Genomic DNA, 26,497 nt, shown 5'->3' with positions numbered 1-26,497 from the left:
GACATGTTTTCTTTGAAATCCACAGTTCCTGTGGCGAGTTTTGCTGCCTGTAAGGAGCCCTGGCTCTCTTTACTCCCTGGATTAAGATGCAGGTGGTCTTTAGGTCAGAGRAACTCTATTCCTCAACTCACAACTACAGAGTTTTATTCTTCAAGAAGCGATAAATCCACAAAATAAAAAAAATGTTCCCGCCTCCAGCTTCCTCTTGAATTGCCCTTCTGGGGTCATCAGTCCAGGAGCCAAAACAACACCCCCAGCTACACAGGCAGGCGCCTTGCTACGTGGGGGTCAGAACAGCTGCTAAATGTCAGGAGGAAAGTACGGTAATGGCAAAGGGGAAGGCAGGGCTGGTAAGTTTTAAAAAAAGGGGATGGGGAAGAAGGGTTTGTAGCAGCTTTTTAATTTATCTTTTAATTTAAAAAATATCCAAAGAACTGTTGTCACACTGGAGTCAGTCTATGATATAAGTTAATTCTGTTCTTCAAGGCAGGGAGGAGAAGAAAGAAGTGAGTTTCAGGATGGCTAATGCTGCTTTCTGTCTGCCTGCTCCTCCAAGTGGCTGACCTGCTCTGCCAGCTCGGAGACTTTGGCTTGACAGTCAAGCAGGTTGTYCTTCAGTCCTGTTATTTCCTGAGAGTGGGCAGCCAGGGTCCCATTCATATGGTCCATGTAGTCCCACAGGCTGCCTGTGTGTTTCTCCAGTTCATCCCTGATGACGTCCAGGCTTCCCGTGACGGCACCCAGCCTGCCACACACGGTCTCCACCCGGGCCACCCGGTCATCGAAGTGAGCGATCTCCCGCTGCAGGTCATGGGCCACGCTTTTGCAGGAGCTCAGGTCACTGACAATCCTGGCTTTGAGTCGCTCCAAGTCTCCCTTGAGGTTCAGGACACGCCGGTTGCTGAAGAAGAGCTGGGAGCCTTGGTCGCTGACTTTCTCCTGGATGGAGTGGACCTCATCTTCGATCTTCCGCTCATGCTCATCCAGTGAGGAGTTGACGTGTGTCACAGTGTCTGAGTACTGGGAGACAGAGTCCTTGAGCCCTGTCAGAGACTTGCTCATGGTATTCAGGTTGATCTTTAGCAAGGTGATCTCCCCTTGCAAAGCTCCTGATGCTTCTTCCTCAATTCGCCGCTGGATCTCCAAGATGGTGGCATTCAGCTTGCTCAGGAGGTCGTAGTTGCTGTCCATCCGGAGGAGCAAGTCCTGGTTCTTGTTCTGGCAGTCTTCGATCTCCGTCCGGAAGGTCTCCACATCTTTGGAGGCAGAGGTGCAGCCCAGGGAACAAGTGCTTTCCAGCATGATGAGGCGATTCTGCAACACCTCCAATCTCTCGTCTGTACGCTTCCTCATGCTAGCAAGCTCCCCCTCCAGCACAGGCACCACTGCTCCGTCCATGCCCACAGGAGCACTGATGTTGTTCAGCTCTCCCACAATGGTCATGAACCTGTCCTCCAAGGTTTGCATTTTGTCTTCAAAGGCAGTCCTCATGCCATCCACCTCTGCTACCACTGTGCCTCTCATGCTGTCCTCTATACTGGAGCAGCAGCTCCCTGTTTCTCTTTCTGTAGCATTGAGTCTGGCTTCCAGATCCTCAAAGCGCCCTTCAAAGAGGTTCTCTAGGGTGACAGTGGAGACTTCTCCATCCAGCCGTGAGTGTAAGTTCTTCTGGGACTCGGAGATGCTGTGCAGGCCTTTCTCCAGGATGTTCATACGATCAATGAGGTAGTCCAGGTTGCTGCAGCAGCTTTCCACCACTGTCAGCCCTTGGATCTGGGTCTCCAGCTGGGAGATCTCTTTCTTGATCTCTAACTCCTTCCCGTCCAGCGTCTGCTGCAGCCGCAAGTTGGCAGCTTTCTCCTCCTCACACTGCTGCTGCACCTCTTGGATCCGGAAGTCACACGTGGTCTGGATCTTCCCCAGCTTCTTCTCAAAGCCGTCGAGCAGCTCTCCACGCAGGTTGCTCAGCCGGGTGTCTACATACTCCTCCAGCAGGTCAATAGAGGTGAGGGGTGAGGGCCGGGCTGACTCCAGCAGGTGCTTGATCTGCCCATCGTGGTCCAGGACCATGCCATGAACCTCATGCAGCAAGTCTGCCTTGGTTTTCAGCACGTCGCTCACCTCTGTCACTTTGGTCAGGATCTCCCCCACGGGAGGGTACGTGGCGATGTCAGCCTTGTCTGCTACATCCACCAGGCCATCAGGAATGATGCCAAAGCCCACCGTTGAGTCAGGCACACCGGGGCTGTTCATCAGGGACCCAATCATCTTGGTGGTGTCCTCACGGATAGCCAGCCGCAGGCGGTCACCCAGGCCGCTCACCATGGTGTGCAGGCTGTCATAGGCCTGGGAGAGGCGCCTCACCTCCTCTTCCAGCCGATCCAGGCGGTCTCCAAAAAGGCCAGGCAACTTCCTACCTGCACAGGAAAAGAAATAGAGAAGGGATAGTCAGGGCTGATGCTCTTTAGTCTCCTTCCTGTGCTATCTTCTTGATTTGAGTCCTTTTCCATACTAACTAACATTAGCCCCTGCCTCCCTCTTGTTACCATTTCACCCAAATATCAACCCCCAGTTCCTCTTTTTCCCCTAATGTCCCTAATGAGAACAGTCTCAAAGTGACAGGGAAAATCTTCTTCCTTTCATTGTGTGGGATCAGGCCCTCTGTTCCCAAGTTCAAGAACAGGTGATGAGAACAGTCTGGGGGAGCTTTCTCTCAAAACACACTCTAGCTACCCTAAAATTAATGGAGAAATGCTTTCAAGCAATGAGGAAAGGCAATTCTGAAGTGGTATATTTTGAGAAAAAACAGATTTAAAAAAAGGTAAGTGATTCTCAAACCAATGAAATGTCAGTTCTCTGATCAGGAAGCAGGTCACTAACTGAAGGCTTGCCAAATTTGTCCCCTGTGCTGGAACAGAAGAAATGGGGAGGCTTGTAACCAAGGACTGCAGAGTGGGCTTTCCTGGAGTACCTTGCAATGTGAAGCATGAGAGAGGTCTCACCATATGGATTCTTCTTTGGTCCTGGAAACAGGTCAGGGTGGCTTTTCGGATGGGGAGGAACTCTAGGAATTGGAAACATCTTTTGCCCAGGAGGCATTTTAGGGCTGGGATGCTGGGGCAGGAGGCCAGGTTGGTCAGTTGGGTTGTCATGGCACCCTTCTCCCATGAAGCCTGGACAGCACCTCCAGGCCAGCTCCGTCACTGTCTTGTAGCCAATCTTGTATTTGGGTCTGAAGAAGGTGCGGTACCTTTCCAGAAGAGGGAAGGGAGAGAGAAGACAGTTTAGAAAGACAATCTAGACTCCAAGCAATGCAGAAGAGAGTGGTCATGGGTCATGTCGGCTGTGCACAACCGGGCATCTTGGAAAGTCTGGCCAAGGCTCAAGTTCTTCATCAGCAGAGCACTGCCTGCCTCCYCAAAGAGCTCCTTCTGCACCATTGCACAGTGTAGCATCTGCAATACCTTTCTGGGGACACGGTTCATTAACTGGCACTCCAAAAACATTTGCCCACCCTCTCCAGGGTAGCACACAGCAAGGGTAGGAATTCTCCCCAACAAGCTGATAATACAACTAGACAAGACTGAGAAATACCCTGGGGGTGTGAGGAGAGAGCACCTGTGCAGAGCCATCACTTATGTGTTTGTGGGGTTTTTGAGCAGAAGGCTTGTTAGTAGCTTCCTTTTTTTTTTAAAATTTATTTATTTTTATTAATGGAACTCCTCATGYTAGTTTGGAACAGTTTGCTAGCTTTGGACGCTAGCTTGTGGGTGTGACTGACCTGAGAATCTCCTAGGAGGGTAAAAATCCTCTTCTCAACTCTATTCTTCAGATCTCTGGGAGGGTCGAAATACTTTTGGAAAAGTACTTCCTCTATGCTTCTTGTTCTCTCTGCCCTGCTGTCCCCAAGCAGGGCTGCACTAGGAAGTGAACAGAGTTTATCCAGCCCTGAATGGGGCACTGCCCACTTTCATATGCAGCAGCAAGGCTAGTGCCCACCTCCTTGCTTGATGTGACACTAACTCCCTCCCTTTCTGCTCTTGCTCTAAGGAAGTCAATAGCCCCATTTCCACAGGGAGGACTCAGCTGCTCCCAGCTCTTTCAAACTGCTTTCACATCAGGAATCTAGAGCCCTCACATGGGCAGGGATCGGATGGGACATAGCTAGCACCTGCACTCCCTGCCACCACTCAAGCTGAGTTACAGAGCTGAAGACAGCACGATTTTCACCGCCTCTGAAATGCCAACATTTTGAAGCTGCTTTTGGAAGTTTCCAGTCTAAATTTACCAAGAGGCTTAAAAATCCTGACGTTTGTTGTTTTGAAAAAACACGCACAGTTCAGCCCTTGTTCTTCTCCAGCACACTCAGCAGAAGGCCTTGGAGGAGACTGGCACAAACATCCTTGCTGTATAGACGTAGGTCCAGAGAAGTGCACTCGGAGCTATGCGGCAGCTCGGGCAGCATGTGGGTTCRCACCCCAAGGTCCCTCCGTGCCCCTGCCCCATTCTGCAGCCTCTGGGAGACGCTGCTTCCCCAGCATAAGTGTAACACCAAGCACATATGGCTACCTCGGTACGTAACATGGGGAAATAAACTCCCAGGGAGRGCAAGATGAAAATTCAGCCCCCAAACCCTCCATCCTTTGGATCACTTTGAAATTGCTCAACATTGACACTTTCCCAAAGACAGGGGTGTTTTCAGACAGCTTGCTTCAGCCAGGACTTTTTCTGCTGATTTTGGTTTGGTCTTCAAACCTGCCTCTCTGTTGAGGTCTAGTAACTCCCCACTCTTCACACTCCAGTGAAAGGGAAATGGTGTTGTTCATCTGTYGAACACCAGAGGAAGAGGCTTTTCTTGTCACAAAATACCCAGCAGGTTTTGGTGCTACAGGACATGGCATGGGCTGGGCCATRTCTCCAGAGACCTGCATTGCAGTCCTTCACTTAACGCCCACTCATCCCCATGCACGAATGAGCCACAGCTCCTGCAGCTTTCGAGGCACTGCTGAGAACTGCCACACTCTAGTTTTTGGTGGAAAAAAACCTCAAAGTGGGGAAAGGAGAGAAAACATGGCCCAGGCTGCACAGGCAGATCCCACTGGGCATCAGTACATGGCCAGGCAGCGTGCCCAATTCAAGCAAAGGTATTTCCACCAGCCCTGCCCAGTCTCTGCAAGGAGGAGAAAGCCTGCCATGGCTCGGCTGCCTTCAGCTTGCTATGGGACGGTGGGGTTGGCAAGCTTGTCTTCTTGGAAGCACCAGGCTTCAAAAAGCAGTCAGCGCTGAGGACCACTGCTCTCGTGTCCTTCTGGTGAGCTGCCAGAGTGCCTCGCTGTCCTGGAGCTCTGTGCTCACCACTGGAGTAAGGAAGAAAAAAAAAAGAAAAAAAAAACGTGGATACAGTGGCTGGAAAAACTAGCTCTTCTTTTTGTTATTTCTCTTCACAGAAGCTTCCAAGTTTCTATGGTCTTTCCTTCTTTCTTAGTGTGTAGAAACCTGCCTGAAAATGTCGTGGCATGCAGAAAAGGCAGGAAACTGTGGAACCCAGCCATTGCCAATAACAAGACCAGTCTCAGCCTCTCCTTGGCCGTCCAGGCTGCAGCTTGGTGCTCCCTCTCGTCCAGCAGAGCCCAGGCTGCGAACAGAGGGTGAGCGTGGCAGCCAGAGGACAGGGCATCTTCATGTCCCACCACCTTCGCACAGGAACCCAGAGCCCTTCGGCACCTCCACACCCTTCTCCAAACAGCGGCAAGGGAAAGCATTTATTGCGGCTGCACAAACACTTGCTGATGGCCCAAACTGCCTGGAAAAAACATGTCTCCACCTCATGTGTGGATGCAGCATCACAGGCTGTGCAGAAAGTTCAGCTGGCAGGTGCAGCACCCTTCTGGAAATRCACAGTTTTTGCACCGGCATTTGTTTGAGGGGCTGGAGATGGGCCAGGTGGCAGCAAGGAACTGGACATGGCAGCACCTGGGGGGCTGGTTGCAAGGTCAGAGCACCTGGCTTCCCACAGTCACCACCAGAGCAGCGCCGGGCGGTGTCCTTCCTGCCRTGCCTCCTCCTCAACCAGCTGCCACCCCTCCACCGCACTGCGATTCGGGGCAGACCTCTTCTTTAGCTCCTCCGGCCGTTCCGCGGGCAGTTGGTCTGGGTCTGTTCCCACGGGCGCTGCGGACAAGCCGCGATACYGCGGAGCTGGGAGATGCTCTGTGGATCTCTTCCACAGGAACCGGCGGCTGCAGGATGTCCTAAACCCCCAAATGCTGGAAAAACGCTTGTGATGGGAGCAAGGAAAGAAAACGTYGATGAGCGGGCACGACAGCCCTTCTCTGCCGGGCCAGGCCGTGCGCCGAGCCCCGGCACTGTCGGCACGCGGCGAGCCCTGCCAGCTCCAGCAAAAGCCCCTTTCAGCCCCACTTGCCCTGGGGCTCGGCTCTGCTGCTCGCAGCGGGCTCGGGGAGGATGGGGGAGTGCTGTGTTTGGGCATGGAGCAGCATCCCAGGCCAGGGCTCGTGGTGAAACACAGAGCCCTAGTGTCCGCCGTCGCCTGGCTCCTGCCCAGCGGGGTGTTTCCCTGCAGCATTTATTAGGTGGCAAAAAACTTTGCCAATATTTTCCTGGGTGAGGAAGCCCTCAGCCTGCCCCAACCACAGGCTCCGCTTCCTTTTCCTCTCACTCTCTCACCTAGTTGCTATCTCTCTGCCAAATTGGAGGTCTCTGACACAGTGCTCCCCTCCGCACACCCCTGCTTCCCATGAAAACGTCACATTTCTGGCGAGAGACAGCACTCCCTCTCTCGTGGCCAAAAGTCAAGTACGGGGTTGCCCGGGGTGTTAGTGCCCTTCCCCACCATCCCACCAGGGGCCGCGGGACAGCTGTGATCTGAAGCCAGGGAAGGACCCCAAGGAAGTGAGAGGTGCCACCCGTCGCCCAGCGCCCCACGGTACTCACAGCACTTTGCCGGGGCACTTGGGTCCCCAGCTGCACTTGTGGTACTCGGCCTTGATGTAGCTCTCGGCCCCGTCCTGCAGCGTGCACGTCACGTTGCGCTGCACCACGTAGGCGCAGTAGCTCCTAGGGGAAAGCACAGCGAGACACCGTCACCCYCTGCCGCAGGGACCAACGAGGACGGAGAGCATCATCTCAGGCCACTCAACCGCACGGCAGTCCCGGTCCAGCCCTGGCTTTCCCTGCCCTGGCTAATATTGCTAGCGAGGTCCCTGGTGGGGTGAGGCAGCTAGAGGGCCCTCCCGACCCACACATCTGCTGGGAGGAGGCATCTGCCACCGCCACTGACCTGGAAAAGGGACAGCAAGAGGGCTCAGGGGGAGGGCTGGGAATGGGAACACAGTGAAGGGTCCCCGAATGACCAGGCTGGTTCCTGGGTGCAGACAGGCAGTGGTCAGGCAGGTGCTGCCAGTTTGGCACGGCTAACCAAATTGCATCCCTCCTCCAGAGCGGCCCCACACACTCCAGCTTTTGCCACCTTCACCTGAGCAACTCTGGAAAGCCCCAAAAGGAGCAGACTCTGCCCAGTCCCTCTCACGCGCTGCCATGTGCCCTCTGGATGCCAGCCGAGGCCAGTCGGCAGYGGGACCTGGCTTCCGTCACGGTGGCAAATCCCAGCCCTGAGGTGCTTTTTCCTTGGTGTAAGTGGCTCCAGGTATTTCTCCGCTGGGTGACAGGAGCGCAGCTAAATCCCTACACCCTTCAACACAGCTCTGCTCGGCCTCAGCTCTGCTGGGGTCTCAGCCTCGGGACAGCATCCTCGCCCACAAGATCCCTCTGAGCTGGTGGCTTCCCTGTGCATTGCTCCCCCACGCTCCTCCGGCTCTGGGGACGGGGCAGCGGGCAGCCCTGGCTGGCAGCCCCTCAGCAGTCAAGCCTTCCCCGAGAAATCCRTCTCTTGGTGCTGGAAACAGGCTGTGCACGCTCTCCTGGGGCATCCTCTGATATTTCGCCAGGCTGCAATTTCAGGAAACCCAGAGCCGCTTCGGACCAGAGTGGGCTCGCCTGCAGTCCTGCCGCTCTGCAAGCACACTGCCTCCGCTGTGGGCACCGCTGCATCCACCCCGGCACTGGGGTTAGCCGAGGCTGCATTCAGTGCAGCAYGGTCTTGGCGGTGAGACGGGCTGTGGGACAAGCAAAGCCCCACCAGCAAGGGCACTTACAGGAATAGCTCCCCGCAAATAGCTCCAGCAGGGTCTGGCAGGGGTGGAGGGTCCTCCTCTGCCTCCTGACGTGCAGCCAGAGCTGGGACCGAGCCTGAAAAGCCCACGGACGCTGCTGCAGTTACACATGCCATGCTCAGGCCCAGTGTGCTGCAGCCATCGGGGAGGAGATCCAGGCTGCCCGCTCTCCAGGACCACRGCAGGACCACGGCTCCCTCCACCAYGGGGGCAGTGGCTGGAAACCCCTTGGCTCCCCCAGACATGCGGAATTGCCCAAGCCTGCCTGCAGCAGAATGACATCTCCAGCAAGGAGCAGAGCCTCCTCCCTCCTGCCACCCCGCCTGCAGCTGGGTGCCCCAGGGAGCCGGGTAGCTCCCACGGGTGCAAGCCTGCTCCGGAGCCAAGCGGCAAACTCTGTGTGCCGAGGAGGTCGCTGGGAGGAAGGCCGTGTGGGAGGGATCCCGGAGCGCTGCTGGGGCAGATGGAGGCCGAGCTTGTTCCAGCTGGAGGCAGGGCTGCAGGGAGGAGCAGATGCACTTGGTCTGCAGGGGCAGAGACAGCAGGGGTGTGCAGCGAGGCAGCAATTTAGGGCACAGGGATGCAGCAGATGTCAGAGCGGGAGGAAGAAGGGCGCAGGCACACAGCTCAGAGCCGAGGTGGAGGGTCAGTAGGCCGGAGCAGGTGGGCTGGAGCGAGCTCCTGGTGCACGGGAGGTGTTGCTCAGCGACACCAGAGGACCCAGCTCTTCCCGTGCAAGGTGGGTTTGCTGCTGTTCAGGTGCCTGGCCACAAGCTAGGAAGCAGCTGCAGCTCCCTCAGCACCGCCTGTGCTAGCAGAGAGCCAGGAGGCCCTTGTGTGGCCTGGGAGAGCAGCCTTGGGTGCTCACCAGAGACATGAGTTGCAGGGGTCTCAGCYTAGCTCTTACTAGCTCTTGGTATCAAGATGGTCCAGATGTTGTTCAGGTGCCTCTGGCAGGTAATGGCAATGGAAGGAAGGGACTGGGACAGCTGCACTGGAGCAGAAGGGCTTGAGGAGAAGGACAGGGAGGGATAAGGGGGGATCGCAGTCAGGAGCCTGTGGTGTCCTGTGTGCATGTGTGTAGCCCTCTAGCAGCAGCCCTCTGCTTTGAGCTTGCTTGAGCAACCTCTCTGAAGGAACAAGACGAACAACTGTGGCCCCTTGGCCCCAGCCAAGCGCAGGCCAGCCTCACRTCTGCCTGGGGAAGGGAGCAAGTTTGGAGCCTGCCAGGATGATCATGGAGGGAAAAGGGTCCTGATGGCCCGTGACTGGAGAAGCTGCTACGTGTCCCTGTGCCTGCAGCACTGTCACCCTCTGAGGACAGCACGGTGGGGCTCCAGCTCACCCTGCCCCAGCACTGTCACGGTCCTGAGCATGGCCACAGCAAATGGAGCAGAGAGGGGAGAAAGGCGAAGGAAGCAGAAGCACTGCGGACACCAGCACAAAGCAGAGTATATCCCCCCGCACCAAGGCCTGCCATAAAGCCCCCCCATGCCTCTGTTTTTGGAGGCCAAGCTACAAGCAGGCTCCAAGAGCCTTGCGTGGGGCAAGAAGCAGGGCATAAACAGGGGGCCCACAGCTCCCTGGGCTCATCTTACTTCTCAACCCTGGTTCTCCCCATCACTGGTCAGCTTCTCCCAGCAAGGCCCTCCTGCCCACCACAGCTCCCCTCCATGGAGCACCCAGGTCCCCTCTCTAAGGATTCTCCTCCTGCCCCTGTGACAGGCACCGCGGTTCCCAGTAGTGACCAGTAMTTCCAGCCTGCCCAAGGGCAAGCGGCTCTACCCTGGCAAGAGGCTGCCGGGCTCACAGCGTGTGCAGGGGTYGGTTCTGCTCCCTGCGCTCCATAAAATGAGTCATTCGTCTTTACATAGGGCTATTCAAGAACTAAGGCCAGCAACTTTTCCTAGCTGGAGGGAAGGAAGGTCATGTGTGCATGTGTATGGAAATTTAGAATCACTATCTATCCATAAATCCAGGATCCACTGCTAAACACACTGCAAAAGCCCTCTAAGTAAGCTAGTAGCCAAAACAGGCAGATCTGCAGGCCACTAGGAATAAGTAATGCCTCCCTGTGACTACCCAGATAAAAGGTTGGGGCTGTTCTGGCTTGCTCCTTTTTAGAGATCCCTTTCCTTCTCACCCACCTGTGGCTAGCAGTTTTATAGCTCCAGCCTGATGTTTTAAGAGTGAGCAGCTGGAAAATGTTACGGGTTTTGGAAACCTTTCACTGGCATTGCCAGTATTGTTCGTTTTGAATGTTACTTTATTCCTTTCAGCTTGTTCATAACACCACATCCTTCCCTTTTCAAAGAAGATAGATAGAAACGATTCTAGCAAACAAGCACCGAGGGAAGCGAGCCTCCACCAGCGTAACTCCCTCTTTGTGATCAAATGGAAAAAGTCTCTTGTACACTTCAAGCTCACATTCCTCTTCTGCCTGAGCTTTCTAGGTTATTTAAAAACATATTTAAACTCTAGTAAGTCCCTGTTTTACAAGCAAATGAGTAAATTCACATTTCCTCGAACCGAGCTGCATTTTCACATGTACATCTGTGCATGGCCATCCCTCCCTCCCGCACATCACCCCCCTGTCCCCTCACAAGCCTGTGTCACGCAGAACAGGTACACACACCTCACCCCATCAACACACACACACACCACCCCCGGGAACACAYGCACGCATCCCCGCTCTCATGGACACACACCCCAGCCCAGTCCTACGCAGGACTGCAGCACACACGTCCCTCCAGCGCACACACACCACCCTTTCCTTCATGGAAGTAAAACCCCTGCACACCCCACGCCGAGGGGACCCCCAGCACTCCCAGCCTTACTCTGCATGGGGAGGGGTGCGCAAACACACACGGACACCCTGCCCCAGAGCTCACCCTGCTCCAGTGCTGAGCGCCAGCCCCCAGCAGCCAGTGCCCAGTAAGGGGTGCGCGGTCGGTACCCACGCTCGGTGCCCAGCAAGGGGTGCCCACAGCCGGGACCAGGGGCTGGCACCCACGCTCGGTGCCCAGCAAGGGGTGCCCACAGCCGGGACCAGGGGCTGGCACCCACGGCCGGTGCCCAGCAAGGGGTGCCCATGGACAGTACCCCGGGGTCGGTGCTCGGTAAGCAGTGCCCGCGGTCCACGCCTGGCAGCCGCTGCCCGGTGACGGGTGCCTGGTGCACGGTACCGGCGGATGGCGCCTGCCGAGGCCCGCCGCCCGGCCGCTGCCCGCGGTCCGCGCCGCTACCCGGTGCCCGACGGCCGCGGCGCCAGCGCCACCGCGCGGGCGGCACCCGACGGCCGGTGCCCGCGGCCCGCGCCCGGGACCGGGTGCCCGACGGCCGGGGCCGGTGCCCGCCGGACGCGCGGAGCGGCGGACGGGAGTCGCTTACTTGTGCTTGCCCACGGGCTTGCCGGGGCCGAGCTGCGGGCTGGAGCCGGCCGTGTAGAGGCTGTACCTGCCGCCGTAGGGCAGGGGGGCGGCGGGGGGGTAGAAGGCGCCCTTGGCATCGGCGAGGGCCAGCAGCGTCCCCAGGGAGAGGCAGGCGAGCAGAGCCCCGCGGCGGCGCGGCGCCCGCGCCCTGCGCATGGTCCCGGGCCGGCGGCGGCGGCGGCAGCGGGACGCGGCGGGACCGGACGGGGCGGCCGCGGGCCCCGCCGGGACGGCGCTGCGGAGGGGGCCGGAGCGCCGCCCGCTGCGCCGCGCCGCGCCCTGCCCTGCCCTGCCCTGCCCTGCCCTGCCCTGCCCTGCCCTGCCCGGCGGCACACGCTGCTCCGCCGCCCGCCCGCTCCCCTTTAGTACCGCGGCGGCGGGGGCGGGCCGCGCTCCTGCTCCCCGCCCTCCGCCCGCCACCGACCCCGGCCCCGGCCCCGGCCCCCGGCCCGGGCCCCGCGGGCGGGGAGGCGGCGCGGCCCCTCCGGGCTGGGATCCCCCGCGCCGCCCGCCCCCGCCCCGGCGGCGCTGGGCAGGAGCGCGGCCCCCGCCCGGGCTCGCCCCAAGGCTGCCCCTCCTCGCCCGGCACCGGGAACCGGGTGCTCGCCCTGCCTCCGCTAGCAGGTGCATCTCCRCACGCCCCGTCTGCCCCGGGAGCCACCGCGTACCTGCGCGGCCCCTCCTTGGCGCGGCCCCGGAGGCCTGCTCGCCCTCGCCCAGGAGCGGAGGCGAGGAGCAGGGCTGGAGGCACCTTGACTCAGCCCCTTGGACATGTTCCGCAGATGGCAGCTGCCAATCAGCTGGCTGGTACCAGCCTGTGCATCAGGCACCGCCACCAAGGGCCTGGTGAATCCAGCACCTGGATTTTTCAGAAGGGGCAAGAAAGAAGTGGCACCAGTTTGGAGCCACCTACAGCCCTTCCTTCAGCTTTGGTTGGAGGCTCCCTGTTTGCTTTTCCAAGTGCCCTGGTGCACTGGCACGGAGTGCAGCAGCCTGTTCTCTGTACGCGTTCCAGGAAAGAGGGAAGAAATTGTTGGCCTTTCTCTGAGGACCAGTGAATCTCACACAGCCAAACACATTTCCTCATAGGTGGCTTCCGAAGGTGAGCTCAGGCCTCCAACCCTTCCTGAGCGCTGTGGAGACCCCTGCTTACACCTGAGGTGAGCCTTGGCAGTGGGTGCTGGATGCTGAACACCCTACCCTGCCCTGGCACCTCTGCCTAGGCGCCACATCGTTAACCACAGAGGAATAAAATCTGGCACCTTTCCCGACCCTCCAGCAGAGCAGTGATCATGGTCATTTGCACGGATTGGCTTTACCACTGGGTGAGTAGGAAAAGGGAGAAGAGAGGACATCCTGCCCAAGGCACTGGACACTTGGGAGCTGTGAGGGGTGCAGCAGGGTCCAGGCCATGGGGTAACATCCCTGGTGAGATCCAATAGAGGTCAGCCCATATCCACGTGAAGGTGAGGCCATCACACCACTGCCTGCTGGGGAGCACATGATTTTGTCATATCAGAAGCAGATCCTGGGCTGAGCATCCTGCTGCCCTGGGACACTCACAGCCCTGGGCACMGCACCAATCCCATGCTGGGAGTTTGCTGCAGGCTCTTGTCTGGCAGAGGCCAGTCCCAAGTCAGCTCGGGGAGGGAAAAAACACAGTGAGGCGTGCAGTGCTTTTCTTAAACTCTTGGAGGAAAAGCAAGAAGTGGCTGAGAAAGGGTGGATGGATGGGATTCCAAATGCAGGAGTGAACCTGCTGCTAGGGGAAAGAGACGTCAAGGCTTGGAATGATACAGAGACAATAAGATACTGAGACAAATGGCCATTTTCAGGTAGAAGGAGCCTTTGGCTAGGTCTGAGGTGAATACAAAAACACTGGCAGAAGAAAATCCATTGGAGAGCCACGCTAGGGGAGGAACACTAGAAAGACGAGGCAGGAAACCAAAAAGAGGAAGTTTGTGTAATGAACCAATGCATCCTTTCAAATTGCCTKTTTGATTAGGTTCCCTTGTCTCCATTCAGTCTGCTTCAGGGTATTGCTGCAAGCCGTTAAGCATTTGTCAGGTTACACCCCAGAGGTGGCTGCATTATGATTTCTACATGGTATATTTGGCAATACATGAAGCGGTTCTCATCCAGCTGGTGTATCTGATTGTTACGGTCCTCTGGGATATTGCCGGAGGGACAGTCTATAAGCAACTCTATAAAAACAAACAAAAGTCTACAGAGCCTGTGTGGTTTAATGCTGGATGCCAAAGTTGAGAACTAACCTCGCACACAGCCCTAATTCTTTCCCTTGTGCGCAGGGAGTAAGACCCAGTTTTAATAATAGTGTTGCATGTGTGTGTCTGAGGCTTCAGGAAAAAACATCTGTCATTGCACACTTGCAAAAAAAGCCCTTGATCCTGTCTTTCTAAACTATATTGTAATGACTGGGCACAACAGGGCAGAGTTAATGTTGCTCATTCATTCTCGCTGACCTGGGTCTTTGAGGAAACATGGTATAAGCCATTGCACTTGTAGGCGCATGGATGCGTGTGTGTACCTGTCCCTGCTGTCCARTCCCAATAACTTTTGAACCTCTGGGTCACTTTCAGCCATATTTCGTAGACAGGCAGAATTCTCAGAGAGATTGAATTCCATTTATTGTTTTATTGTTTAATTGTTTTATGAAAAAAGGCATCTGAGCAGACAGAGAGCCAAGCTTGGGTCCCCACTGAGGAAACGGATTCACCGTGAACTCTATTATCAGACAACAAAGAATCCACATGGAGAAGCCCCTCATGAGTGCCTCAAACCATGGGAAAAACTTTCATGTGCCTTATTAGCCATGAACTAATCCAACCATGAGACACAGAGTGGCAGGAAACCAGGATTCATTAAGTCCCATTTCTCACCAAGCAGCTTGTTTTTGACTCTCTGATGCTCAGCCATGCTGCTGTCAGTCCTCATCTTGCAACGAGCCCTGGCCAGTCCCAGCAGCATGCCTGTGGCAGTGGAGCCTGGCTCTGGAGAACTCTTCACCTGGAGTGGAAATAGGAGACTCCTTCCTACGAGGCCATCCTCCTGACATGGCATGTCCTCTTCCTGTGAGGGGGTTAACAGAGAAAATGCCAAACTTCTTCATCCCCCATGAAGTGTGTGTGCTAAGCACAGAGCTCTCCAGCAAAGTGGAAGGGTTTGCAACCCAAACTACCGCTGAAATGCTCTGCAGTCCTGCTCACTGGTAAACTTCGGGTACACAGGTCAGGGAGCACCAGCCCTTGGTCATTTCCAGAGGAAAGCTCTGTTTCCTCTCTTGGCCTTGACTGGAGAATAAAGGGGATCRTATCAAAGCTGATGCTGAAGATCAAATCTGGACACTTAGTAAATCCAAGACCCTATGAAGGGATGTCCACAAGGGTACATGACCTTGGAGGCTGTGTCCATCCATGCCCTCCTGCAGCAGCTCAGCAAGTGACTAGAAAGCTTATTTCTCTGTCTGGACTGTCAGAAGTTGGTTATTTCACGGAGTTAAACTACTCATGAGAAGAGCTGGATCTCATCTGTCCTGCAGGATGCCAAGACTTTCAGGCTGTTATTACCCAGCTGGATGGCGATGGGTTCACTTTACTACATTGCAGTGGACACAGTGGACACAGCAGGCTCTGCCCTGCATTGTCACTTCACTCTAGTGAAGTGGAGACACAGGCAAACAGGTCCTGCCTGTGGTGCATCGAAGGGGACCCCAAAAGCTTCATACCAGTCCACCTTTAGGGTACGGCTTCTGGCTGCTGTCTGACTGTCCCAGACTTTGGTCACTGTACTGTGTAACTGTACTGTGTCCCTGTTCACAGCTATACTCAGGGCCAGTCTGGGGGTGAATGGATAGAAGTTCTCTATTAAGGATCCAGCTSAGATTTGGTCAAAAAGGGGGATTAAAGAGTGAGGAAGGATAAAGGGAGGGAGAGAAGCAGKGACATTGCACAGGACCGAAGAGGGACCCAGAAATGTGAGCTCAGTAGGACATGAGAGTCAATGCAGACGTGCTACGGGCCGCTCTTCCCCTGGCTTTGTCTCCTGGGAGGGCTGGGTGAACCACCGCAAGGCTAATTTCACAAGTGGATGACACCAAACAGTGACCTGTTCTGCTTCACATGGTTTTTAATTAACACCTGCATGGCCTCATCGGCTGAATAATTGCCTCTCTTCATGGGTCAACAAGCCAACAGCCCCTGACCTCCTTTTCCCACCTGGGTACAATGTTTAGTGTCTGCGCAGGGCAGGGCCCACCGCCTCAGCGCAGTGGGTGTGTGATCTCAAACCACCAAATCCTCCCTCCAGCCAATGCTGCAACAGGAGAAGTGATAGGACAGTCCGGGGACTCTTCAACATGGCTCACTCTTGGCTGGAACCAGCCCTGGCCGTTCTAGTCCTGAGCTTTAAATAGTTTGGTAAGTTCACACTCCTGCCCACTGCCCTCTCCGCTCCTCTGCTCCTGCTGTGATGTCTAGGACCCCAACAACAGAGTTCATGGCGTTGGACTTCAGCTCCACCTGGGCACCTGTAGTATGACTAGTACCCGACACGTTGGTCTGGACCTGGTGTGGCTGAGACTGGACATCTCACAAGGAGCAGCCAGTGGAGCACCACAAACCTGGATCCAGGTTCAAAATGGTCTTGGTCCGTTGACCTTGGCCAAACAGTCTGAAATAAATAGACTGCATTCAAGGACTGCATTCTTGGAGGATGGAGAACAAGCACAGGTGGGACATATCAGCTGMGCATGTCGGGACAAGGAGGCCCAGGGTCTGCAGTGGTTCTGCAGGAAAGGATCCAGGCACAGAACACATCACAAGCTCAATGTGAGCTACCACTGCTGGAAAGGCAGCCACCACGCTGGGCAGTGTGGGATACACTGAGGGTCAGTGGTAGGAGTACAGTTGTCCTCTGTATTGCCAAGGGTAGGAGCAGATTGCAGCAAGGGAAACTTCAGTTGGATATTAATAAGAAAAAAATCTAGTAGTAAAGTTAATGCAGCCCTGGAGGAGACTGTATTGAGCCATCTGGAGATTTTAAAGGAGAGTTTAGATTAAAAAAAATCTGTCAGAACCAGTTTGGGGTAGGGAAATGGATTGGATGACTTCCCAAGATGTCTCCCAGCCTGAGTTTTTCTGAGTATAAATTCATTTCCCAGCGTGGMGAGGCAAGAGAGCAGCCTAATTTAGAGGCAGAGTTTCTCCCTGTCAGTTCCCACTGGTTCGAAGACATTTCTTGATTTGGCACTCACAGAGGCCTTTGCCCTTGGCAGTGGGTTTGTGTCTGGGTGAGAGAGGGGAAAAGCCCAGCTTTCCAAGATGCACATCCAACAGGATCCATCTAAGGCTATCTCTGCCTTTTCAGTGTCTCTATGAAGACACTGCAGCTACACCACAGCTTTTTCCCAGCTCCCTGCTGGGGAGGGAGAGAACCCCTGGGAGGGACAGCGATGCTGTGTTGCCCAAACTGGCAGGCAAGATGCATTTCCCAAATGYCCTGGGGTAGCAGGCTAATGACAATGTGAATGAAGTATCATAATACCAGTGAGACACCAGCCCAAGGAGAGCCATGTCTCCAGTGGGGCCTGCTGGGCCAGGAGTTCTCCAGGTGCTCCAGTTTCCAGASCAATGTAAGAGCTAAAACTGTGAGCTCAAGGAAGCCCACCATGGGAATGGCTCAGCTGCAGGAGGAGAAGCTCTTRCTGGCTCCCAGCACTGGCTTCAGCCACATCCTGGCTCCATGCTGGGCACGAACCATTTATCCTGTTCATGCAGGCAGGAGGCAGCTGTGGTCCAGCCAGTGGGATCAGAAAGCCAGRGCATGTCCCGTATGCTCCTGGTTTGGAGGTTGCCAAGGTTTTGTTCTGAATCAGACCCCAGCCCCACTCCCAAGGAATGGGAATGCTGTGTCCCCATACAGGCTATGGGGCTGGAAGACAGCACTGYTCAGGGCAGAGCAGCTACCTTGCATCAGCAGCAAAAACGCCTCTATGAGGAGCATCTGGGTTTGCTCAGGCTCCAGAGGAAGCTGTGGCCAGGGACTGAGAACAAACTCGCTTTCTTCGTGAGAAAATGCGGTGACTTGAAGTGGTCAGACAGTCTTATCTCTGGTTTCGAAAGCCACACGCTGATCGTTTGTCAAGATTAGCGCGTGCGGTAGAAGGGATGGAGCTGTTCCAAATCCTTGCTCAAATCTCTTCCCTGGGCTCAAGGCCATTCATAAAAATGCCAGAGCAGCAGCAGCAGCAGCAGCAGGCAGCACACGCTGGGGCTGTGGTTTGGGGAGGACCAAGAGGGGTCAACCACAGGTTAAACAAGCTCTGAATGGGGAGAATAATACTCAGGTTGCTTTATTTATATGTCCGTTAGCATCCCTCCTCCAGAAAAACACACAGGGAGGCTGTAAGGGGAGATTTAGGAAGGGCAAGGGGCAGGCAGGAGGTCTTGTGTGTGGGACAGGGGTGATGTGCTTAAAAGAGCATTTCCCAGCTGTGCCAGGATCCTGGGGAAGAGAGAGCATTACCAGGAAACAGCCGTGGAGACTGGCTCAGGGGGATGGAGCAGGACAAGTCGCCAGGAGCAGTCCCGAGCTGGCTTCACAGGGATGCACAGGGATGTAGGGTGAGGAGGCTGAAGATCTAGCAGGGAGGATAGGATGAAGGAGGTGACGCCCCCCCCAGTAACCCCCAGGATGTTGCTAGCAGGTCCCTGGGGGCCTGGTTAGACCCAGGCTTTGCTCTGGGGCAGGCAGAGCACCAGGGAGGAGCAGCCCTCGTCTCAGCTGGTCCCCATCAGCTTGGGCTCAGCTGGGAAGGAGCTGGAGGACTTCTATAAAAGGCTGTGTGAACAAAGCTGGGGAGATTTTGGGCTGGGAGTGAGGAGCAGGAGGTTTCTAGGGTAGTGGCTGTGCATTTCTGCAGTGGCTGTGCATTTCTGCAGCTAGGGGATGAGAGAAAGGGCTGATCTGCAGGCAGGGGCAAAGATCTGGGACAGGGAAAGGGTGTCAACCCATCCCCATGCTCTTGCCAGGCTGGACTGCTCTGCGGGGAAGACAGAGGATAGTTAGGCACTTTTTTCCTACAAGCCTTATAGTTTTCAGTGTCTGAGGAGCCCTGGCTTTGGGAGACTTGCACAGTTTTGTGCTAYCTGTTGGCCTGCAGGGCCAGGTGCGCTTGGGAAAGGTTCTCCTGAAGCAGCTCTGTGCTGCRTCCCAGCCTGTGTGTGCTGCGAGGCTGAGGAGAGGGTGTCTTCGGCAGGCGAAGATGACCTCATGTGCTACCGAAATAATTCAATCATTTCCACACCACCACAGGGGTTCAGCACTTGCACTTCAGACAGCCCTTTCCAACTCTTCTTTCGTCTAGGGGCTGTCCGTAGTGCAGGGAACCGCAGCCTGGCATTTCGATTTAAAGAAATGCCTCTRAAACTGGTACATTTGACCGCTTCTCCAGGGCTAGGCCAGGTCCTTTGCCATCTTTAAGGCTTCCCCCTTACTGATGAGTCAGGAGTGGTAGGTCGGGCTCTTCTGGATGCAAAAGCAGCCTGGCGGCTCTGTTGCCCAGCCTGGCGTGGAGGATGTCTTTCCTTGCTTGCGCCTCTCACCAGCTGCATTGGGAGGAGCCCTGGGCAGGAGCYGTATGTCCGGGCAGCCCAGCTCCTGCCTCTCCTGCGAACTGATGGCAGCAACCAGCCATTTAGCCATAAAACCTCTGCTTGGTGACCTCGTTGCTGTACACGGCGGCATACTTTTCCTTTAGGACCTCAGGAGTGTTGACGGATGTCAATATAGATGCACCTTGTACTGATTTTTTTAAAAGTCACCCAGCACCGCGGTGCAGCTGAGCTAATCGTAACCTCTCCTTTGCGCCCTGTCCCCGGCACCTGCAAAGCGAAGCGATTGCCCCGCGTCAAGCTGCGGGGCCGCGATGCTCGGAGGGGGGTGCGCGTGCCTGGTTCCTCGCGGGAGGACCGCCGGCTTCCCAGGCCAGCGACGGGGCTTTGCCCTCTGCAAAAATGACAACAGCTGAAACTCTGCTGTCCTCCACGTCGCTTCAGGCACGGGGGTGAGGTGGAGTTATTATCAGGCGCTGAAAGGGGCCCTTTGGGTGCCCGGCCGCAGCCAGCTCCGACCCATCCTCCGAGGCAACCCGCAGGCACGCGTGTCGTGCGTGCGATGGGGAACAGCCATAAATAAGGCACAGTTATTTATGCATATGCAAAGGAGCAGGGAAGAAAGTGTAACCGATACCAGTTTGGGCTCCTTCCAGACCCGTTCAGAGCCGGGACCTCGCGGCTGCTTTTTGGCTTTGCCAGCTTCCCTTTGCAAGCAGCTGTTCCTGCGGGCCCTGCATCTGCGTTTGGCCTTCGGCAGGGTTTCTCTAATCCTCTTTCCCACTGTACAGCAACACGTGCGCGCCAAGGTCCCATTGACCCACCACCAAAAAAAAAAAGAGGAGGAAAACTTGATATCTTCTGCAAGTGAAATAGCTGGGGTTCAGTCTTGGAGAATTTCCCGAACTCTCAAGGAATTTCCTGATCTTAGGAATCTGCCAAAATTTGCGATCTGCCGCAGTTTGACTACACATATTTGCAGAGCACACGTTGCAGTGTTGTGTTTTGGTTTTCCACCCCTGTCTTGCAGGGCATGCTCTATCTGAACAGGTCAAAGAGACCAGAAGGAGAAGCCTCTCTTTGACTACCTGCAATAATACACAGGGATTTCGTTAACATCCTCCCTCCCTTTATTTTGGGATCAAGGAGAGGTTTGATCCTGAATTCCCATACTGCTTCCCTGTGCCAAACCCCAGACTGTTCCTGCAGCCTTCATGTGAACATGGAAACTTGGGGGCAGTTGTAATACCTGGGGTGAGTGGTTCACTGGCAGTCCTGAAAATTAAGGGCAAGACCCCATATTGACTAACACTCCACACCTTTACACAAAATAATGCCCAAGACATCATTTGCACCAGAAACCAGCCTCTTTGTAGCTGGAGCTTGACATACGTGTGTTTATTGCACATATTTCAAAAGCAAACAGCCTGCTGGGTGGGAAAAGCACAGCCCTTCCCCTTAGAACAAACTCAAATGAAATTCCTTGACTGCTTTTTCCAAAAAATTAATGCTGGCTGGATTTTGACCAGGTTGTTTTTGACAAGCTTTATTCTGTGAAATCAACACCAAGTCAGGAACTGCTTAGATTGACTCTGAAAGAGGATTCGGCCAAAATTTTTCTCTCATATTTGAGGGGTAGTTAGAGACCAAAAAGCCTCCTGGACAGGAGCTGCCCCGACCTCGCCTTTCATCCTGCCCTGTCCGGAGGTGCTTTATCATCTCCTAAAGCTCGATTTCCTTCCCTGGAGCTGTGCAAAATCCCACTGGGCCATGGATGATGCTGGAGTCTGGGATGGTTTTTCCACTGGCTGCAGTGGACTTTGGGCCGGGCTGGTGGGATCAGCGCTGTTTTGCAAGTTTGGGGGAAAAACCCAGTCCCCCAGGCAAGGGGCCAGGATTTAACCCTTCAAACCACCATCCCTTTCTCGGTGCCGACACCAGCTAGCTGCGGTGTCGCTGCTGCTGCCTCCGCTTATGCTCCGGGCACCTCCTGCCCACGAGCCTCCGGATCTGTCGGCCGGGCCGGGGCCGAGCAGCGCCAGGTGCAGAGGAGCCCAGCGCGTCCCCGCCGCCGCGACGGGCTCCCTGCTTCCCCCGGCCGCCCCCCGTCCCGCCGCCCCGTCCCGCGCGCTCGGCGAGGGCGTTGCGAATCGTCGCCTTTGAGAGCGAGGAAAAGAAACCGGCGGGAGCACATGTGGCGGGCAGGGGGAAATCGCTGCTGCAAAGTAAGCAGCGCGCTTTAAAGAAGTGTTTGTCTGGGGTTTGTTTGGTTATCCTCTGGGTAACTTTACAGCTGAGGAGGCCGGGCCGCGCAGGCAGTGGCCCAAACAATATCCCCACTGTCTGAGCCGCTCGCGCCGCGCCGCTCGGCGGTGCTGGGGGGCGGAGGGAGACGGGGGAAGCGAAGTTGCTTTTACAGAGCGCAGCCCGAAAACGCCGTGCAGGACGTCCTGCAATTAAGACGTCGCTTTGAACGATCAAGTCACTCGGCTGTCAGGTTGAATAAACCTCCCGGCTCAGCCCGGGGCTGAGAGGAGGAGAAGGGACATTGCTGGGAAAAAAAACCCAACATCGTTTCTATTTGAATCACGGTTTCGGAGGTTGCGTCTCTGTGCTCTGGAGGCCTTCGGCTGCTCGCGGCAGAGGAGGCCGATGGGACGCCCGCTGGCAGCCAGTTCCTGCGAGCGGCACTTTGCCGGTGCCTGCACGGAGCAAGGAGCAGGTCTGTCCCTGCCCCATGTCCATCTGCCCCCCGAGCCCGAGACCCAGCGCCGCCAGCCCATCCCACGGGGAGCCGGGGCTCCGAAACACGCCCCACTGGCTGGAGACTCACGGCGGCTTTTAAAAGCAGTCGGCAGAGGCTTTGGGGCAAAYTCAGGGCTTTAGGGAAAGCAGCAGATCGTGCTGCCTGGGGAGGCGGTGCAGGGCTCTCGGCTCCATCCCGGGGTGACCGGCCGCTTCCCRCCAGCCTGCTCCCCCGTGCCCCCCCGGCAGCGTCCCACGGCCCGCGGCAGCCCCGCAGGACCCAGCGGCTCCTTCCCCGCGTCCCACCAAAGGACCATTTGTCCTACGGCCCTGACAGGTCCCAGGCTGAAATCCCCGTGAAATCCAGAGTAAAAATTCCCCTGCCTTTTCAGAAGGCTGAGCGCAGCCCAAGCTGGAAACATGAGGGCTTGAAGCTCTCAGCGCTACGTGCAAATAGTTCACGTCGGCTCGTAGCYGTGTTCCCAAGAGCCGCAGCACTCGCCGCTCGCAGCCAGCTTGCGGGAGGATACCGATATTTCATGCAGACATGGCGAGAAACCAGCCCTGTTTCCCATTCACGCGGGGTGGCTCCGAAACAACATTAAGATCTGTCACAGCATATACGCGGCATCTGTGCAAATTGGCCTGACTGCCTAAATAATTCTGTATATATTTATAAACTGTGAGATGTAACGTTTTTTCCTGTTTACTTTTCGGTTGAATTCCTTGCTCAGGGAAATGAGAGCTGTACCGCGGCGGCTAGACACAACCATTGTATAGGGAAGGCACTGTACAAACTGTCCTGGAAAATTCTGCCAAAATGCCAGGCCATATCAGCCCYGATCTGCAGCCCCCCTCGGCCCTTCCCGCCCGCGCTCTCCCCTCCGTCCCCCCCAGCCCCCCGCCTCCGCCTCCAGCCCTCCGCACTGAACCAAACCCAGCCGGATGCTGCCGGACCAAGGGGGCGTTTGCAACATGTCCAAATATTAATGTGGAGGGTTTGCTGACCCGCGGAGCGGATGGGGACCCGCGGCAAGGACGGTGGACGGGAGGGAGGGGGAATTTTCCACTGGGCAATGATCGCTGGGAGTCACAGCTAGGCAAAGCTCCTCTGCAAATAATATCCGAAGAGCCCTCTGTCCCCTGGCTCCGCTTGGGATGTCCGTCATCACGTGCTGCCGGCGCTGAGCGACTCCAGCGCTGTGTCTGGAGCCGGGAGCATGGACAGAGGTGTGAATCTCACTACGGCGTCGGCTGGGAAGCGGCACCACRCGCCGTCCCCGCAAGGACCTCCTGCGCACGGTCTCAACGCCCGGCGTGGGTGCTGTGCCTCGCCAGGCTTTGGGTGCCCAGGACGGCTAAACAGGCTGGGCTTTCGCTGCCCTGGCGATCTGGGTCACTCCRGAGGGGCAGATTCCTGGGCTCTGCTCCTGCTTTCGGGCTTTTGGGCCACGGACACGGGATGGTGTCCCAGTTGCACAGGTGCTGCAGCGCCTATATCAGCTCTCCTGAGGCTCGTGCGGGTTCTGTGCTGAGCTCTCTAGAGCGTTTGGAGATCTTCAAGGTGTGCAATATATGCAAAATGACTGTCCCAAGGAAACGAGCCCACACGGGCCACCTGGACGGCCTGTACCAGCCAGAAATGCCGTCAGCACATGCCCAGCTCTGGCTGCAAACGGGGCCATAAACAGCAGCGCGGAGGGCCACGATCCGGTGGAGCCCGGGGTGAATGCATCTGCTGGGGAAAGAAGGGAAAGGAAATGAGAAAGGAGAAAAATGTCAAAGGTGAAACTTGAAAACCGCATGTGGCTGCTCGGCAGCYGGCGAAGGCAGGCGCACGGGTGCGCGCGGCCCATCGCACGCCGGGCGGGTTCGGCAGCACGCGCTCGCCCACGCTGCCCGCAGCTCTGCACCGCCGTGTTTGCTCCTGCGGCTTCGGCCGCCCGTCCCGCCTGGTCCGCGCTGCGCCCGCGTCAGAGCCGAGCACCGCGTCCATCACTCCTGGCCTCCAATCCGTTACATCTGCTTGTAGTCTCCTTGCTTTTGATCCTATTTATACCATCTGTTCTATTTAAAACTTATTTCATGTCCATCACGGGCATGGTGTCATGTTTATTCATGGTCTTTTCACACTTTCTCCTATGCACTCTGTCAGTTATTTAAGTCACATTTCTGGTCCCTTACATAAAGGACTAAGAACAGCTGTACGGGAGCAGATCAAAGGTGTCTGTAGCCCCACAGCTCCTCTCCAACATTAGCCAGCAATGGGTGACTAGCGGAGGAGGGAGAAAACAAGCGCACCGCGATCCTTCTGCTGATTTCTGGCAATTAAAGGGTTAGGCACACCTCCAGGTCATCGTGTTTAATAGCCGCCGATGGACCTCCCTGAATTCGCCTAATCTCTTTTGCAATGCCTCTATACTTCTGACCTCCCCAGCGCCCTGACGAGCCGGTGTCACAGTTTAATGGTGCCTTGTGTGAAAGAGGCTTTTAGCCGCAGCCCCCATTGTCTTGGGGAAAGATGGGGCACCAAGCGGCTAGCGACACATTCCTAGTGCTCAAAAAAAATCTTGCAGCTTGTGCAAGTGCTTAAATCGATCATAACTGGAGAAAAGGGAGGTACAAACCAAGACAATAACTGCTAAATCCTTTGGAATTCCCTAGAATTAGAAATTCCTTTTGCACAGGGCTGGGACGCCGGCTCCTGCCTCGCTGTGCCAGCATGCTGCGATTTGAGAGTGGAGGAAGGAGCTGGCACCTCCGGAGGAGTTCCCGGCACTGCTGGCATGGCAGCAGCTTCCTGGGAAAGCGCTGGGACACCCATCGCAGGGGAATGGCTGGGAGATGTTGCTCTGGGCACGTCTTCGGGGGGACGGGGGTTCCCTGCGGGGACGGGACAAGGGGGAGCAAGTTATCGGCAATATGCCATTCTGCACAGAGACATCTCAGGGTGGGAGCTACGCATGTGACCTTCACCAGGTGACGGCTGAGCCACGGAGGTGRCTTGACAAGCACGGTGGCTTGTCTGCAGGGCACGCTTTCTCTCCCGTGCCCTCCCTCAGCTGCCCCGTACCCCCCRCTCTGACTCAGGATGTTGTCCCAGCACTGGTGGGCGATAAATCCTTAGCCGCATGGCTCAAACTCCATTTTTATTCGCTTTCGCAGCCTCGCGGGATGTTATCCAGGAGGCAAAGGGCCTGGGGAGCATTAGCAGGGACAGCACAAGACAGAAGTGCTGCCTGGCTYGGTTCGCGGGGCTGCGAAGCCCACCGGGTCCCCAGCCCCGAGGTGGAAAGGGGCCGTGTCCCTCCGGGCCCTCCGCCAGCGCCCGCTTCTCCGGCTGGAGCCTCGGAGGCTCCTTGCGGCACGGCAGCATCGGGGCTGACCCCGTCYGCCGGGTATCGCAGAGCTGTCATAAAGCGGAATTCAGGGACCGGCCCTGCGAGCTGGGAAGGTGGCAAGGGGGGACGCTTGGGTCACAGCCCTGCCAAGGGCTCCTCTGCCGCCGGCCGGCCCGTCGCCCCGGGGGCTTCCGCCGCCTCCGCAACGGGGAGACACTCGCCGCACAGTCCGTGGYGCTGCGCCTCGCTCCCCCGTGCAACCGGACCCGTCTCCTGGGATTACGCGCAGCACCTTAAAGAAAATATTTACAGGATTTATATTCACATCCCGTTTGCCCTCTTCTCCCGRGTCTCTCGCCTCTCCGCCGCGCCGTCACCCCCAGCGTCGCTACAATACCCGCCTTTGTGAGAGGAACAATGTTTGCCGGGGGCCGCCGGAGCGAAGGGGCTGCTCCCCCCGGCCCGGCCCCGCGCCGCGCGCGGCACCGGCATGCGGAGGAATTCCGCGGAGAATTCCGACGCCAGGAGCAAGAGCGAAGGAAGCCGCGGCCAGCGAATAAATATTCATGCTGTAAAAGAGACGGAGGAGAGCGAGAGGAAGGAGGCCGGGGGACTAGAGCGCTGGCGGGGCCGTGATTTTCCTGCGGAGCGGCAGGGCGCTGCAAATTCCCCGCCGCCCCTGCGGCRTTTGCAGGTCGGCGCTGCAGGACGGGTGCAGCGCCGGGCTGGCCCGAAGCGGCGGGTAAAGGGCCGGGCTGGGGCGGGCGAGCGGCGGCTCCGCAGAAGCCCCAGCAGTGCGGAAGGGGATCTGGGGCTGCAGCGAGGCCGGGGCTGGGAGAGGCAGCATGTGGCTGCAATTACGGGGACGCTTGCGCGGCTTGGGTGCTCGAGCGTTATAAACGCAGGGCGCTCGCTCCCCGCCCTTCCCCGGCGCTGGCTGCCTTTCCCCACCAGAAGCCAAGATTTCTCCTGCTGCTCCTTGCCGGGACGGGGGCCAGCTGGCGGCAGGCGAGCCGGAGGACGGGCCCCGCCACCAGCCTCCGCGGGGCGGCAGGGAGACCGGCAGCGCGGCAGGCACGGGGAAGCCCGGCCCGGGCGCCCCAGCGAGCCAGGGCACCGTCGGGGACGGTGGCGGATGCTCAGTGATGCATGTGTAA

The 26,497-nt window shown here is 56.8% G+C and overlaps 1 protein-coding gene across 1 annotated transcript; it reads right to left on the bottom strand.

Annotated features, from left to right (window-relative positions):
- Nucleotides 1-522: 522 nt before the first annotated feature.
- Nucleotides 523-11,779, bottom strand: EMILIN3 (elastin microfibril interfacer 3). The gene is made up of 4 exons (XM_026076859.1): nt 11,583-11,779; nt 6,955-7,077; nt 3,003-3,250; nt 523-2,417 (listed from the first exon to the last, which is right to left on the bottom strand). The coding sequence occupies exons 1-4, from the start codon at nt 11,777-11,779 to the stop codon at nt 523-525; spliced, it is 2,463 nt and encodes an 820-aa protein (XP_025932644.1).
- Nucleotides 11,780-26,497: the final 14,718 nt, after the last annotated feature.

The sequence above is a fragment of the Apteryx rowi genome, unplaced genomic scaffold (genome assembly GCF_003343035.1).
Source record: "Apteryx rowi isolate R43461 unplaced genomic scaffold, aptRow1 scaffold_44, whole genome shotgun sequence".
Classification (NCBI taxonomy): Eukaryota; Metazoa; Chordata; class Aves; order Apterygiformes; family Apterygidae; genus Apteryx; species Apteryx rowi.
The sequence above is the reverse complement of the archived record's forward strand: the minus strand, read 5'-3'. Positions and strand labels throughout refer to the sequence as shown.